The 17,676-nt window shown below is 37.9% G+C and overlaps 1 protein-coding gene across 8 annotated transcripts in view; it reads right to left on the bottom strand.

The window, feature by feature from the left end:
• Window positions 1-17,676, bottom strand: part of LRCH2 (leucine rich repeats and calponin homology domain containing 2) — a 115,886-nt gene that overhangs the window by 68,619 nt on the left and 29,591 nt on the right. For all 8 annotated transcript variants that reach the window (XR_015723447.1, XR_015723446.1, XR_015723445.1 and 5 more), the window contains exons 2-6: window positions 15,245-15,389; window positions 10,018-10,144; window positions 4,706-4,811; window positions 4,490-4,626; window positions 784-917 (exon numbers count right to left, since the gene is read on the bottom strand). Coding sequence is in view for 4 of the 8 variants with exons in the window: in XM_087860226.1 (XP_087716352.1) it covers window positions 784-917; window positions 4,490-4,626; window positions 4,706-4,811; window positions 10,018-10,144; window positions 15,245-15,389 (649 nt within the window). In the remaining 4 variants the exon portion in view is untranslated. The remainder of the gene's footprint in view (window positions 1-783; window positions 918-4,489; window positions 4,627-4,705; window positions 4,812-10,017; window positions 10,145-15,244; window positions 15,390-17,676) is intronic.

The following is a 17,676-nucleotide window of genomic DNA, read 5'->3' as shown; positions in this document are numbered from 1 at the left end:
GCAACAGAAATATTTAAGAAAATGTCCTATTTGGGAATTCAAGAACAGTACTTAAAATACTGTCATTCCAATTAGTCTAAATTTTGGCACGAATAAAATGACAAACCTTTTAACATTTTAGGCAAGAGTGTAGTCTCCCTTTCTGTAGTCTCACCCCATTCCAAATTATTTTCCATATTAATGGATGGAATTATGTTTCCATAAAATCTTTCAGACCAACCTATATCCCAAAAGGATGAATTAAAAACAGATAGCCAAATCTACCATTTCAAATCTCAGGAGGAGATTTTCATATCATACAGAGTATCAATATCATACAGAATATCATAAAGAATACCAATGATAAATCATCTTTGAGCTAGACATAAAAAATAAAGAAGATGAAGAAGAAAGGTACCCTAAAATCTCTTGCTCTTCCACTAACCTCAGTTCAAAGTCAAATTCCGTAGTTATTACAATACTGGTTAGTACAATAGAGTGATGGTAGTAGAGATATTAACAGTTGTCAAATGCGGAGAAATTAGTGTTTCTGTACTATAATGTCAAACGTTTACATTTTACTACTAAAATATTAGTGCTAATTAATATTTTGAGAAAATCCCAAATTTATTCTATTATCACAAGTTTCATTCTATGATGGTGAGATTTCACTTTAGTCAGTTATTGATTTTAACACCAGGCCAATCAATCTAAATATATTCAGTACACTCAAGATTAATAAATATCTTCTACATACAGAGAAGATATCAATCATGAAATGAGACTGTAAGAATATTACATTACCTGTCTGTGAGAGGCTGGGAGGGCATTCTTTTACTCAATGATGGAAGATCCAGAGAATCTGGTTTCTTATCCATTCTGCAACATGCTTGGATATTTAAGTATTTGAATATGTGTACTTTACCCTTTAAACATATCTGTCAATAAATAATTGAGAAAGTAGATTTAATTATATAGGTCCAAATATAAGTTTCACCTACCAATTTATTTATATATTTTAATAATCTTAAAATTATGCTGAGACATCACAATCATAATACTTTACATATTTGAACAATTTGTACTGCTGATACTTTATAAAACATTTGACAATAATAGAAACTAAAATTCTTTCACTGTTTCTATTCTTACTAGAAAAAAATAAGTTAATTTTTCTATATCTCACTCAGGTTTTCTTGCCAAAAGTACAATATACAAATCACTAAATATAAAATCTATAATTCATAAAAGTTGCTTTTATTAGAAAAAAGTGAAAAGAAATATAGTCATTGCAGTGATGAGAACAGAAAAAAAAAAATTACCCATGTAATTCTTTAAAGCAATCTTATCAGGGGCATGTGGGTGGCTCAGTCAGTTGAGCATCTGCCTTCAGCTTGGGTTGTGATCCCAGGGTCAGAGATAGAGCCCTGCATCAGGCTCCCTGCTCAGTGGGGAGTCTTGCTTCTCCCTTTCTCTCTGCCCCTCCCCCTACCCCTGCTCTCTCTCAAGTAAATAAATAAAATCTTTAAAAAAAAAAAAGTAATCTTATCAAAACCACTAAATTGTTTGGTCTAAACACTGGAAGAAAGTTAATCAAAAGAATGTAAATATAGAAAAAATTAATTTGTTGAAAGACACATTAGTAGGCCAGTGAGAATAAAATAGTTTTTTAAATGGCCAATTCAAATAAGGTAATATCCTGAAAAGTCATTTTCATTGGCGATGGAGAAAAGGAATAATAAGGGGTAAAATACTATGTGAAAGAAAGTATTCTATATAAAAAAGACAGACAATGAGCAGTAAGAAAACAATAAGTCAGCTTTACAAATGTTAACTGCAGTCACCATGAGTAATATCAAATAAATATTTCTCAAAAACTATAATCATGGGGCACCTGGCTGGCTCAGTAGGAAACACATGCATGCAACTCTTGATCTTGAGGTCATGAGTTCAAGCCCCACGCTGGGTGTAGAACTTACTTTAAAAAAAAATGTTAAGAAAACTATAATCAAAAATGTTTTGTTTTATGGGCTCACATAACCTACAAATATATGCAAAAATAATCAACAAAGAAAACAGTAAGAAACAAAACAGTAGGAAAAGTACATTTAAAGGTAATTATCATTCCTGGTATAAAGAAAGAATGTTTCTTAGATAATTGTAATAGACACCAAATCTGACCTGACCACTGAAAATTTTCATTTAAAAGGAAAACTTCTGAGCTATTAGAATATAAATATACTACCAATTAAGATATATCCCATTATCTGTATAAACCAAAAAATAATTATCTTTCATTACCAAATTAAATACTGGTGAATTCTTTTCTTTTGTAAATTTTTTAAAGATTTTATTTATTTGAAAGAGAGAGAACTCATGGGAGCACAAGCAGAGGGAGGGGCAGAGGGAGAGGACCAGCAGGGAGCCCTACGCAGGGCTCAATCCCAGGACCCTGAGATCGTGACCTGAGCTGAAGTCACATGCATAACCAACTGAGCCACTCAGGTGCCTCCTTTTACAAATTTTTTATTGTAGTAATTCATGTACATAGTTTTAAAATCAAAGAGAATTATAAAACTGGTAACAAAAAATTAATCCCCCATTCCACCCCTTTCAATCTCCAAGACCTAGCCCCCACATATCAACTTTTAGTTGGTTATCTGCTACTTACCTTTATATTTATCAGTAACATGGTTCTACTGTTTTATTTTTTTAGTTATAGATCTTACTTGTCGAGGTCTTACTAAGGAAAATGAGGACTTAGATTTCTTATATTACTACTACTATAACTAGTCTCACATCATCATATCATCATATAATCAACAACACCATACCATCGTCCCATCTTCAATCCCTAGCAACTTACTTCCACCTTCAGAAGCATAGCCTCGTGGTTAGAGCTTGGACTGGAATCAGGCTGCCTTGGTTTGAAACCAGCAGTACCACATGTTAGCTATGCGGCACTGAATAAGTCCCTTAACTTCTATGCCTCTGTTTCCTCATATATAAAATGAGGTATAATGACAGTACCTGTTTTATAGGGTTACTACAAGAATTAAATAAATTAATGCATGTAAAGCATTTCAGTCGCACCTGGAACACAGTAAGCACTAGATGTACCTTTGCTATTATTACAAATATGTCACAATTAAATCAAAACCCAGTAGTTACAGTATTATGACCAAGAAAATATTCTGCTGAGGCAAGGAGCAATAGTCATTTGGCTGCTGAGTCAAGGCAGAGAATCTGAGAGAATCTACCTACCTATTCTACTACCGAATAAACCCCAGGCTTCTGCTAAGGCAGGTGAGGGCCAGCTACATCACTGAGCTAAGAGCAAGAATCTGAGGGTGCAAATCTTAGACCTGTGGTGTCCAATATGGCAGCCACTAGTCACATGAAGCTATTTAATTTTAAATTAATCAAAATAAGATTACATTTAAATTTTGGTTCCTTAGGTGCACCAGCCATATTTCAAGTATTCAATAGCCACATGTAGCAAGCAGCAATGGTATCAGATAGCTCAAATTATAGAACGTTCCTATAATTCAGGAAGCTCTGCTGGACAGCACTGCCTTAAGACAATTCTACAGACCTTCATATTTTTAGTCTTTCTTCATTCTATTCAGTTATATGTTTCCTCCAATACGCAAACCATTCCTAGGTTTAACACAGTAAATCAACCTTCTTCTTATTGCCTTCTCCCATAGCATATCCAAGCTTCAGCTTTCCCCATTCTGCTAAGGCAGCTACTACCAGCACCCCAGCCAGACTTTATTTGAATTAGAAAAAGCAACTCCTTTGGAATGAGCGGAATGTACCTTTGTAGAAAGAAAAAGGCAACCGTCTTCTGGATGTATGCAACCAAGCAAGGGAACATAGATTGGAAGTAGAGAAGAGGCTGGCATTTCACTGCCATGTGCCTCCTCAGCCAGATTCTCTTGTGCCAGTGTAAGTAAAGACCCTAGTTTCCAATATTTCATCTGTCTTCCATTTTTCAAAATTCTGTTGCCATCTCTCCCCTGCTGCCCTCTTCTCTCTCATCCTTTGGCCTTATGGGTTTATATCTTAGTATATTCCTTTAATATCATTTCAATAGACCCCACGTGGATTTAATCCTCCAACTCAAAGGCTGAATTAATACTTTTCCACTCATATTTTGCTCTGTTAAGATTCCATCTACCAGTGCTAAGAATGTGTTCCAATCAATCACGCAACAAATGTCAAGTAGATACATACCTGAGTAGGACAGAGGCAGAGAGACTCCACAGCCTATGTTTTTAAAAGAACACTGATAGAATTATAGATCTAGGTTTTCGAAATCCTCTTCTCTAGAAGCTAAGCTAAATCTCCTACCAAAGTGCAAAACTCACTTCTCAGAAAAGCTCCTTTAGACAATAAGGCCGCAACAACAAACTGACTCCTAATTCTGATGCTTTTTAATTTACCAATTTGATGTATAATTATGAATAAAAAGAGAAGTAACAAGTATCATATTTTTATTACAAACCTGCGCTGGTGGTACTTGCAATGGATTGTTATCCAAAATCATTACTTGTAAATGATGCAGCTTCCGGTAACAAACTGGAATTTCAGTCACTTTATTACAAGAGAAATCCAGCTTGACTAAGGGAAGATCTCCTAATTCTGTTCAGAAATGAAAGATAAATTAAATTTGACACAGTTACTCTCTTATTCATTTCAGTAAAAATAATGAGCATCTTACCATCTGGCAACACATGAAGATTATTTCTTCTTATATTTAGCTCTCTAAGTGAATGTAATTTTCCCATTTGTTGGGGAAGGACCTGAATCTCATTGCAGCTAATATCCTAAGGAAAATAAGAAAATAAAATTATAACAAACTAACTGAGAGATACCTATTTCCATTTTAAAATTAAAGCACATGGCTAATAGCTAGCAAAAGTTACCTCAAATGTTGTTTCTCTAAAAATGGCTTATCTGGAAGATTTCTATTTATATTACATCATGAAGTCAATCTAGCAGTTAACAAATTTTTCTGTGCAACACTGAAGTTATAACTTAGTACTACATAATTCAGCCTTTTGAAAATCTCAACCAAAGACCACTCTCCTCAACCAAAACTAGAACTATAAGGATAACCCAGGTGCTCTTCATTCAGAGGTAAAATAAAAAACGACTATCAATCACTGTGAAAATCTGTCTATTATAGTATTTCAAGCTACTCTGTTAGGCAGAAGCTGAGAGATTCAAGGATTTACAAACATGAGCTGAAGAACCAAAGACTATGGTCAGAATCAATTTAAACCTCTTTCTCAAAGGGATACAAAATATGAGGGGTTACAAGCTCAAAATTCTGCGGCCCACCGCATAACCCAAAGACTTTCCAGGAGATCTGAATCAGAAGTGTCTCAAGATTAAATTAAAATGCAAGTCCTGATTTAAAGGTAAAGGATACCACTTTTCCATAGTAAGAGACAGCTTAACTGTGCTCTCCTCTTCCTCCTCTTGAAGAAAAATCTGCAACAAGATCTCACACAGCAGTCATTCCAGACACACTGCAAATGAAATTCACATGCTACTGCAACTGCTCCCAATTTTCAACTTTCACTGGAAATTATATTAGCTTGGAGGGATTAAAGTGGCACATATATTCAGTTATATCAAAAATTTAAAAAGGCAGGAGGATAAATTCAGAAGAATATTAAAGCCATGTAGGGAAAAATGCAATATAGCTAAGATGATTAGAAAAATGTATCTTACATACTTCTTTCATACTATATCTAAGGCATCTTCACTCAATGACAAACATTTATCAAATACCAACTATTTGCTAGGCCCAGTTCTAGGTGCTGGGGACACACTAAGAAATAAAACCAACAAAAGTTCCTGTCCTCATAGCTCTTTATGGAGCTTCTTACATTCTAGCAAGGAGAGTAGATTACATAATATGACAGGTGATAAGTGCTGTGGGGGAAAAAAAGCAGGGTAAAGGAAAACGGCAGTGCTAATAGTAATGGGGAAGGATATTAGCAATTTAGATTGTCTCATGGAGAAGCTGATGAGCAGTGTTGATGAGGGAACAGAAGGCCAGCTGAGGACAAAGCAGAAACTGACACCCTGCAACCCCCCCCCACCAGGGGATGTATGTGACATTCCCCAGGCACTCCTGGCTGCCGTAAAGGACAAAGTAATAGTTAACCTATAGATACCACAATCCTGCAAGATTTAAGTCTCCCTCAGTTTGCAAATGTCTTAGCAGTTTACAAGAACGAAACATTTCTACCAATAACCTAGCTTCCGGAAGGGAATGTAGATACGATTAAATGTCCTTATAAATCTGCAGCCTCCAGGAAGTTCCCAACCATCTTAATGTTAATGCCTTGCTAGAGGGAAAAACAACCTTAACTCGACAATGGCAAGGCCTCCGGTATCTTGTGAATCTTCTTTAACATATGAAAGTATTTTCTCAACCTCCCTTTTTTCCTTACCTCCCCCAACCCCATGGTATATAATCAGCCACCCCTCACAACCCTGGTGCAGCAGTTCTTTCTGCCCACGGGTCCTGTCCCCGTGCTTTAATAAACCACCAATTTTGCACCAAAGACGCCTCAAGAATTCTTTCTTGGTCGTCGGCTCCGGACTCCACCCCCACTGAACCTCACTGATATTCCCCAAACTCATCAGTATTATCAGAGCTGAGAGCATGAGCCTTGCCAATATATAAGAAAGGAATATAAGGAACAATAAATGTAAAAGGACTCTTACGCAAAACATGCCTGACATGTACCAAAGAACAGCAAGAAATCCAGTGTAACTAGAAGGAAGTGGGCAAGGTGGGGGGGAGAGTACACTGGGGGAAGGGGAACAACTTAGGCTTTTACTCAAAGGATATGTGAACAGAAACTTGAAACTTTTGGGGCGCCTGGGTGGCTCAGTCGTTAAGTGTCTGCCCTCAGCTCAGGGCATGATCCCAGCATTCCGGGATCGAGCCCCACATCAGGCTCCTCCGATGGGAGCCTGCTTCTTCCTCTCCCACTCTCCCACTCCCCCAGTCCCCCTGCTTGTGTTCCCTCTCTCGCTGGCTGTCTCTCTCTGTCAAATAAATAAATAAAATCTTTAAAAAAAAAAAAAAGAAAAGAAAAGAAAGAAACCTGAAACTTTTAAACAGAGGTATGACTTGATCTGACTTATGTTTCAACAGGATCACCTTAGCTGCTAGGTTGAGAATAGGCTATTACCAGAAATGAAAGATAAGAAAATTTTGGGAAAATGGCCTTTAAGTTAATACTATTGCTTCCTACAAAAAGTATCTAATACTAGAGATTTCCATATAAAAATCCATAGAAATGTGATAGCTGCCCTGAAGAAATAAACCCAAGCACAAAAAACTGACCCACTCACCAATGGGTACTCTAAAAAGTACTCGGCTGGGGATTGGAGACCCGAGAATATTTCCTAGGTTTCTAATGACAATTTCACTGTAGTTGGCTACCACATTCTTGTGGAACAGTGTCATGGGAAATACACCAATGACAGGTAACACCCACAAATTCATTATGTGATTTACAACTGTCAATTAGCCATCCTAATGCTATCAATCCACTGTTAACTGATTTCAAGAATTTAAATAAAAGCACAATAATTTTATAGTGCCTAGTGAAACATGGTATTTAATAGTTTAAAATAGTCTATTTAGCTAAAAATACTAGAATAAATCTAAAAATCCTCAATATTTTTAAAATTTTATTTATCCCAAAACTATCTCATGTAATATAATTTAGAACATAGTGTCAAAAACTGAATGAAACAAAAGAAAAAGAAATTATACAGCCATAGAATAAAATATAATATTTATAAAATTTTAAAAATATTAACAGTATCTAGGTCCAAGAAAATACTGGTCCTCCTTTACTATGAATTTGTTAAACCACCTCTAGAATCTTCTGCTCATTTGTGAATATAATGTTAAAAGGAACCTTAATAAAAGGAAACATTTTCAGGATAGAAATAGCTAAAAATAGGGGCGCCTGGGTGGCTCAGTCGTTATGCGTCTGCCTTGGGCTCAGGGCGTGATCCTGGCGCTCTGGGATCTAGCCCCACGTCAGGCTCTTCCGCTGGGAGCCTGCTTCCTCTCCCACTCCCCCTGCTTGTGTTCCCTCTCTCACTGGCCGTCTCTCTCTCTCTCTCTCTCTCTGTCGAATGAATAAATAAAATCTTTTAAAAAAAATAAAGAAAGAAAAGAAAAAGAAATAGCTAAAAATAAAAAGTAATGAAGAATAGAAATATAGAAAATATAGAAAGGAATAAAAGTAACAGATGTTTAAGCTACAGAAAAACAGGTCTTAGAGTTTGGTAAAATGGAGAGTAGACATATGACAGATTACAAATACCTGAAGGGAAGAAAAGTTGTCATTATCTATACTTTTTCACGTGGTAGTCCCAAGACCAATGGATAAAAGTGATAGGGGCATGTATTTTAGTTCAAAATAATAAAGATAACAAAGTTTTGCAAAAGAGAATAAGGGATGCCTTGGTCACACAAAAAAAGAGATTTATCCACTACTGAAAATATACAACTAAATATGTCAGGGATTCCTTCATTAGCAAGTGGCTACAATTATATATTTCTAAAACATTGTAAGAGGACTAAGTTCAAGGCACTCCCCTTATGTTATAATTGCACATGCATCAATGAATAAAAGAAATAAAAGAACGACATTCCTGAAATTTCTGTTCATTACATTCTATTTGCACATTAATTTGCCACTGTATAATCGTAGATAAGTTCCCCAAGAAAATTTTTGGCCCTCCACACGTAATAAAGTCATACTTAAGAATACTTTAAAAATGTCTATGTATTGGGAAAGCATTACTCAAGATAAAACAAAAAATAAAAAATAAAAATAAACAACAGCAAGGTATATTGTACTGACGTGGAAGTGTTGGGAAGAAAGAAATGTCCTCTGCCTTTCAAAGTCCTTCTAGCTGGACTAAGAATCAAATTAACATGAGACAAATTAACAGGAGAAAATCAAATTCAGTTTCGTAAGTACGGAGAATCCATACAAACATGAAATTCCAAAGATAGGCAACAGGATGCTTATGTGACATCCTGGGCTAAGGAGATGGGTAGGAGTCTGGGAAAACAAAGGGGAGGAAGACCATTATTAGCAGGAAGGTGAGAGAAGATGTTTGGAAAATAAAGCAGTGCTCAGTTATTCAAATAAGTTAGTTAAAGTTAAATAGGTAAAGAGGAATCTCTGTTAATAGGGCCTTTCCTGGTAGAGGCTCTCCTTTCCAATGTAAATTTAGGCAGCTGAGGGGGAAGTAAAGAGCTTTTCCTAAATCTGTTGGTTTGATTGCTTTCAACTCAAAATAATCACGCCAAAGTAGCCCATCTTGGGGTGACCTGCTCTTGTCCCCCTACAAAAGTAACAGAAAGATGAGAAAATAGGTCAATGCTTTGAGGATATAAGTATGTTTCTCTCAAAGTTCAATATCCTTTAATACCTAAAATGTTCTGGTCAAGGTAATTAAATTATTCCTGTATTTCTATAATTAATTATATGTAATGGCCTCTCTCCATTTATCTTGGTCCCAAAAGTGTTATAAAATCACATGAGAATATCGAGAAAAAGAGTTATTTTGTTCATTCTATTGTTTGCAGGCATTGTAGTCTCTTCCTCTATCCCCCTTCTCTGAGGCTTTCATAGTAGCCCTGTAAAACCTTTAAAACTTATCTTTTCCTGGTCTGTCCCCAAAATGGACAGACAAATGCTTATCGGTTTGAAAAGCATTTCTTAAAACTTATAAAGCAAACCTTTTAACCTCACTAGGACTAAGGAACAACCAGGCTTTCACTGTGGCTATGAGCTAATATCAGACACAAGCAATAGTATCTCAAAACTTTACTAAGGTGAACATAAGGATATACCAAGTTATTCTTTTTTAAAAAATTACACTGAAATTTCATAAAGAGCAATCTTCCAAAATATAAAGGTATGTGTTATGTATATTCTATATTATACATATCAATGCAACTATTTTACTCACCAATTCCATTAAGTCTTTTAACTTCCCAATTTCTTCTGGAATGGATACCAGTTTATTATTACTGACGACCAAAACTTTAAGGGGAAGATCAAATAGGTATTTTGGCAATGTTGATAAAAGATTTCGACTGAAAAGAATAAGAAAGTCTCATTATGGGATATGTCTGAAATCTCTCACATTATGTTGAGGTGAACAAATCACCTTAAAAGTAAAATAAAAAGCTTTCACCAAATAATGACCATCATTTAGAGTGCTTACTCTGTATTACATTAAAATCCTTAAATGCACTATCTCATTTAATACTCACATTAACCCCATAAGACAGGCAGTACTATTATATCCATTATACAAAGAAGAAAACAAAGGTTTCAACTGTCTAAGGGACTTGCCCAGTCACAAAAGACTGCAAAGCCTGTGTTGTTACCTATGATATTTTCTCACATACCATCAGCTCTCAAAACCCAGAATCATTCTTCTGAGCTAGAAAATGCCAGAACCTTGTTCTCTGGTATCATTTCACTGCATTCAATAGCTCCATGCTTCTAACAAAGGAAAGGTTCCAAGGATAAGCTTGCATGCACTAAGTTCAAATCTATGAAAGAATTAATAGAACTACATCTTCAGGGGCGCCTGGGTGGCACGGCAGTTAAGCGTCTGCTTTCAGCTCAGCGCGTGATCCCGGCGTTATGGGGTCGAGCCCCGCATCAGGCTCCTCTGCTATGAGCCTGCTTCTTCCTCTCCCACTCCCCCTGCTTGTGTTCCCTCTCTCGCTGGCTGTCTCTATCTCTGTCGAATAAATAAATAAAATCTATAAAAAAAAAAAAAAAAGAAATACATCTTCAAACACATATAGTAACCCTAACCCATTCCCTTTCCTTATGGGTTTAGGGTGAGCCCACTAACACCTTTACCTCAGTTCCAAGTTGATAAAACATTCCTATCTCTGTGGATACACTTAAATATAACAACAACTAACATTTATTGAGTGTTTATTATGTGTCAGGCCATGTTCAGTGTACCTCACATGAATTAACGTCACAACAACCTACTTTAGGAAAATAGAGCATATCATGATGCCCATTTTACAGAGGAAGAATCAGTCAAAAAGAGATTAAGCAAACTGCTCAAAGTCACACAGCTGGTATGTAAGAGAGCCAAGATTCAAATCCGGACAATATCACTCTGGGGTCCTTACCCTCAACCTACTGTGGGTCAAATTTACATACCAATACAGACTGAACCAAATGATCCCTGCTGCAGACTCAATGTTTGTGCCCCCCAAAATTTTAATGTTAAAACCTAATCCCCAATGTGATGATACTTGGAAGTGGGGCCTTTGGGAGGTGATTAGGTCATAACGGTGGACCCTTCATGAACAGGTTTAGTGCCCTTGTAAAAAATACCTCAGAGAGCTCCCTTGCTCCCTCTACCATGTGAGGACAGCTAGCAGACGGCTGCCTATGAACCAAGAAGCAGGTCCCCACCAGACACCAAATCTGCCAGTGACTTGATCTTGGACTTCTCAGCCTCCAGAAATGTGAAAAATAAGTTTCTGTTGTTTATAAGGCACCCAATACATGGTATTCTGTCATAACAGCCCAAACAGACTAAGACAGTCCCCCCACCAAAACATATAAAGTATACCATTACATTTACATAGTATCAAGTATTCATTTAAAAAGTTATTTTTCCTGTTTTTTTAAGTGGCATTTTTTTTTTAAAGATTTTATTTATTTGACAGAGACCACAAGCAAGGGGAGCGGCAGGCCGAGGGAGAGGGAGAAGCAGGCTTCCTGCTGAGCAGGGAGCCTGAAACTGGGCTCAATCCCAGGACCCTGGGATCATGACCCAAGCAGAGGGCAGACGCTTAACCAACTGAGCCACCCAGGCACCCCTCAAAGTGGCATTTATAGACCTATACCTAACATTTTGTGTAACATGCACAGCAACAAAAACCTAGTGTCACCCCAAGGAAGAACATCAAGAACTTTCAACTGCCCATGTTATGCCTGCAGAGGACATCCAGAAACACTAGACTGGCTTTAATCAGAAGGCACAGACTTAAAAAAAAAAAGACAATGCCCCTAGACCAGCAATCATGGCCAGGCTGCTGGAATGTCAAATATGCCAGGGGCTTCTTACAACTCTTGACACTTTCAGGATCAAACAGGACCCTTGGGAAAGTGGCCAGGGTGGAGCACACAAGGATCTTCCTGCAGAGTTCTACTGAAAAAGGGAGTATTATACAGAAAGACAGAGCTAAAAAACCATCCTACAAGTTTCTCAAGATATTTTCACCAAAATAAAAAATAAAGTAAGTGGGAAAAATAACGGCACGTACAAATTCATTCTAATCTCCTTCAGACCAAAAAAAGTTTAAAAGTTGGCCTATGGGGGGGGGGGGCACGTGGCTGGCTCAGTCGTAGAACATGTGACTTTTGATCTGGGAGTCATGAGTTCAAGCCCACGTTGAGCCTAGAGCTTACTGAAAAAAAAAAAATTGGCTTATTTTCTTACTTTAAGAAGCAGGTTCATTGATTTAGCACAGTCAGCTTTCTCCAGAATTGAATTTCTTTATACACAGCTAATAAGTCATTAATTTTCACTTTTTTGCCATGTTTTAGAGACAAAGGAAATCAGAAACAAGGACTAATGTTATTTCAATAAAGACTGTTCAGGGGCGCCTGGGTGGCTTATTCGGTTAAGCGTCTGCCTTCGGCTCAGGTCAGGATCCCAGGGTCCTGGGATCAAGTCTGGCATTGGGCTCCCTGCTCAGGAGGGAGGCAGCTTCTCCCTCTGCCCCCCCCCACCCGCACTCACGTGCACACTCGCGCATGCACGCACTCTCTCAAAATAAACTCTTTTTAAAAGTACATAAAGATCAAAACAGGAAAGAATCAGAAAGTTTTAGTGAAACTATTTTAAGATTACCATACATTTCTATTAATACAGAATATAGTTCAATTTTTGACAAATCACTTTTTTCCATAAGACAACAAAGTGAAACAAAAATAAAGACAAAACTTAAAAATGCCTCACTTGACTCAAAACCTCTCCCAAGCCAGGCCAAGGAGATATTAGAGAAAAGAGCAACCCAAATGACTAACATCTATGAAAGGAATTTCCTCTCACACATTTTAAGGTACAAAGATTCAGTTAAAATACTATGTACTGCCAGGTGACACCACTGGAGGAGACAAATAGAAGGATTAACGTATCACACAGTGAGAAAGAAGCATTACTATTTATACACATTAATTATATTTACCATCTCCCTGTATGGGAATTTAGACATGTAACTTTGTTAAGGAGGGGGAAGAAATTATCCCTTACAACTAAAGAGAAAAACCAACAAAACAAAAAAACAAGAAAATGATTCTTTTTTTTTTTTTTAAGACTATTAATTTATTTGAGAGAGAGGGAGGGAGGGAGGGAGCACAAGCAGGAGGAGCTGCAGACAGAGGAAGAAGCAGGCTCCCTGCTGAGCAGAGAGCCCTGGGCTTGATCCCAAGACCCTGGGATCATGACCTGAGCCGAAAACAAATGCCCAACTGACTGAGCCACCACACCCCTGATTCTTTTTTTTTTTTAACATTTTATTTTTTTTTAAGTACTCTACACCCAACATGGGGCTCAAACCCACAACCCAGAGATCAAGAGTCACACACTCCACCAACTGAGCCAACCAGGTGTCCCGAAAATGATTCTAAGCCTAAGTCACAATTTACCAGTTTCCATTCAATGTCACTCATTTGACAGGACAATTTTTTTCTTATACTTGTCAAATGCTGACTGTTATAAATAGAGGGTAATAGCTAAGAATCAGAGTTCTACAGGTAGAGGGTAATACAGCTATTACCCTCTACCACTTGCTGTATGTACACACACACACACACACACACACACACACACACACACACAACACATATGACTTTGGGCATATACGTACTCTCTGTGCCTCAGCTGCCTCACCTGTAATGCAAGGATAATAATAGTACCTCTCTCGGGGTGTCTGGGTGGCTCAGTCGGTTAAGCATCTGCCTTTAGCTCAGGTCATGATCTCGGGGTCCTGGGTCCAAGCCCCACAATGCAGCGCATTGCATTGCATCGGGCTCCCTGCTCAGGAGGGAGTCTGTTTCTCCTCTCCTTCTGCCCTCCCCCTCTCGTGCTCCCTCTCTCTCTCTCTAAAATAAATAAAATCATCCCTCTTTTTGAAGATTTTATTTATTTGCCACGGAGAGAGAGAGAGAGGCATGCAGAGGAAGAAGCAGACTCCCCACTGAGCAAGGAGCCCGGTGCGGGACTCGATCCCCGGACCCTGGGATCATGATCTGAGCCAAAGGCAGACACTTAATCAACTGAGCCACCCAGGCATCCCTAAAAATCTTTTAAAAAAATAATAGTACCCCCTCTCAAAATGCTGTTGTGAAGAGGAGATGAGGTAATATGGATAAGGTATTTGAAACATTGTCTGGCACATAGTAAGCATCTATTAAGTACTAACCCAACTGTCATCTACTTCCTAACATTCCAACACTTCCATCCCAACCTATTCATCCTTAAAGTAGCAAGGAGAACTCACAAGAGTGAATAATATAGCTCAAGAACTGTTTCTTCATAATGTTTCACTTTAACTGAAAATGTATATATAAATAAATCCGCATTGTGGCGCTATGATTTCAGTAAAACATTTCTGATCTAAATAAAGCCTTGCTACTCAAAGTGATAAGGACCAGCAGGCACAGGCATTACCATGGGGCATTGTTAGAAATGCAGGCCCCGGGGCGCCTGGGTAGCGCAGTCCTTAAGCGTCTGCCTTCGGCTCAGGGCGTGATCCCAGCGTTCTGGGATCGAGCCCCACATCAGGCTCCTCCGCTGGGAGCCTGCTTCTTCCTCTCCCACTCCCCCTGCTGTGTTCCCTCTCTTGCGGGCTCTCTGTCACATAAATAAATTAAAAAAAAAAAAAAAAGAAATGCAGGCCCCACGGCAGAGCTATGTAATCAGGTGTTTTAATCCCCAGGTGACTCCTGTGCAGATTAAAGGCTGGGATGAGAAGCACAGCTCTCAAGAACAAGACCAAACACCTATAAAGTAATGTGAACATATAACAAATACAAATAAGATATAAATATAGGTTACAAAGCCAAGCCAAACACATTCCTTTGTTACTAAAAAGGATTAGAACTGTAATAAAAAACAAAATCTACTAAAAAAAAAGTTTCCTTACCTAATGTTAAGGTATGTCAACATCTGCAGGTTTTTAATGGCTTCAGGAATGGTTTTGATGCAATTATGATATAAATTTAATGTCTCAAGAGGTGCAAATAACCAGACATCAGAAGGAATTTCTGTAAAACGATTTCTCGAAAGATCTGAAAAAGAAAAGTAATATTTGAGTACCAAGCATATACCGTATCTATTATAATTAACAGAACTATTTTCATACTTGCTGAATCACTTAGCATCTAAGCAACTATTTAAAATATAAAATATGGGGCACCTGGCAGGCTCATTGGTAGAGCATCTGACTCTTGATCACAGTATTGTGAATTCAAGCCCCACATTGGGCATAGAGCTTACATACATAAATACATACATACATACATACATACATACATAAAATATTATAAAATATTAGGGCACCTGGGTGACCCAGCCAGTTAAGCATCCAGCTCTTGATTTCAGCTCAGGTCATGATCTCAGGGTCCTGAGATAGAGCCAGAGTCTGCTCCTCCCCCTGCTCTTTCTCTCTCTTTCTCAAATAAATAAAATCTTTTGCAAATATATATTATAAAATATTATCCACCATGACCATACAGGCAAAAAAATCATATAGAAACATACTCATTTAGGGCACCTGGGTAGCTCAGTCGGTTAAGTGTCTGCCTTCAGATTAGGTCATGATCCTAGGGTCCTGGGATCGAGTCCCACATTGGGTTCCCTGTTCAGCAGGGAGCCTGCTTCTCCCTCTCCCTCTGCCCCTCCCCTGGCTTGTGCTCTCTCTTGCTCACCCTCTCAAGTAAATAAATAAAATCTCTAAATATATACATACATATATATACTCATTTAAAGCTAGTTTATTAACAAATTGTATTTGATATGCTTTAATATCTTTAGAATTTCTCTTTTAAAATAACAAAGAGAGGGGCGCCTGGGTGGCTCAATTAGTTAAGTGTCTGCCTTCGGCTAAGGTCATGATCCCGGAGTCCAGGGATCAAGCCCTGCATCTGGCTCCCTACTCAGTGGAGAGCCTGCTTCTCCGTTGGCCCCTCACCCCTCATCCTACTAGCTCTCTCTCTCTTGCTCTCTCTCTCAAATAAATAAATAAAATCTTTTAAAAAATAAAAAATAAAATAACAAAGAAGAATCCTCTCTCATCTTTTCAAAAACACAAAAAATCCTCCTCAGATCCCACATCCCCCTCTACCTCTTCCTCCTTCACAGCCAAACTTACATAAACCTACAACATAATTAAATTTCTTACTTACCATGGACTTCTCAACGCACTGTAATTGGGTTTCTACTCACTTTCATGCCCACCTAGGTCACCAACAGCCTCCGTATCAATAACGACTCATCTACCTGGAAACACTTCCCTTCTCTTGGCTTGGAAGATTACACTTCTGCATCACTTATTATCTCTCTGGCTACTTCTTAGTCTCTTGCTAGATTTTCCCCTACCTGTATTGTGAATGTCATTGTCCTAAGAGCTGTGACAAGGTACCCTTTCCTTCTTAAGATATACACTTTAGTGGGTGATTTCATCCAATACCAGGGCTAAATTATATTTATAAACCAAAAGATTTCAAATTAGAGCTATGTCTGAACACCTATGTTCTGATCTGCAGAACTTCTCTTGGTATCTCTCAGGCACCTCAAATTCTACAAAATCTGTACAAATTCTGTAAAATCTGAACTGAAGATCTTCTTCCACACATCTGTTTCTCTTATCTCAGATAATGTCACCAACATCCTCCTGTTGAACTGTGCAAGCCAGAAACCTGGTATTCATTCTCGATTCCTTCCTCCTCTAAATTATTCCAAGTACACACAAATATACTTCCATTCATTTCAGTTTTCACAAAAATAGTATCATGGAATTATTATAACCATTATACCTCTTTTATTTTTTTTATTTCTTTTCTTTTTTTTTAAATAATTTTTGTTATATTAGTCACCATACAGTACATCCCCAGTTTTTGATGCAATGTTCCATGATTCATTATTTGCATATAACAGTGCACCATGCAATATGTGCCTTCCTTAATACCCATCACCGGCTTATCCCAATCCCCCATCCCTCTCCCCTCTGAAGCCCTCAGTTTGTTTCCCAGAGTCCACAGTCTCTCATGGTTCATTCCCCCTTCTGTTTACCCCCTCTTCATTCTTCCCTTCCTTCTCCTACTGATCTTCCTATCTCTTATGTTCCATAAATGAGTGAAACCATATGATAATTGTCTTTCTCTGCTTGACTTATTTCACTTAGCATAATCTCCTCCAGTCCCGTCCACATTGCTGCAAATTTTGGGTAATCGTTCTTTCTGATGGCTGAGTAATATTCCATTGTCTATATGGACCACATCTTCTTAATCCAGTCATCTGTTGAAGGGCATCTCAGCTCCTTCCACAATTTAGCTATTGTGGACAATGCTGCTATGA

Source organism: Ursus americanus, chromosome X, assembly GCF_024610735.1.
Source record: "Ursus americanus isolate L20-20 chromosome X, mUrsAme1.1.p, whole genome shotgun sequence".
Lineage (NCBI taxonomy): Eukaryota > Metazoa > Chordata > Mammalia > Carnivora > Ursidae > Ursus > Ursus americanus.
This window is presented reverse-complemented; position numbering and strand designations above follow the sequence as displayed.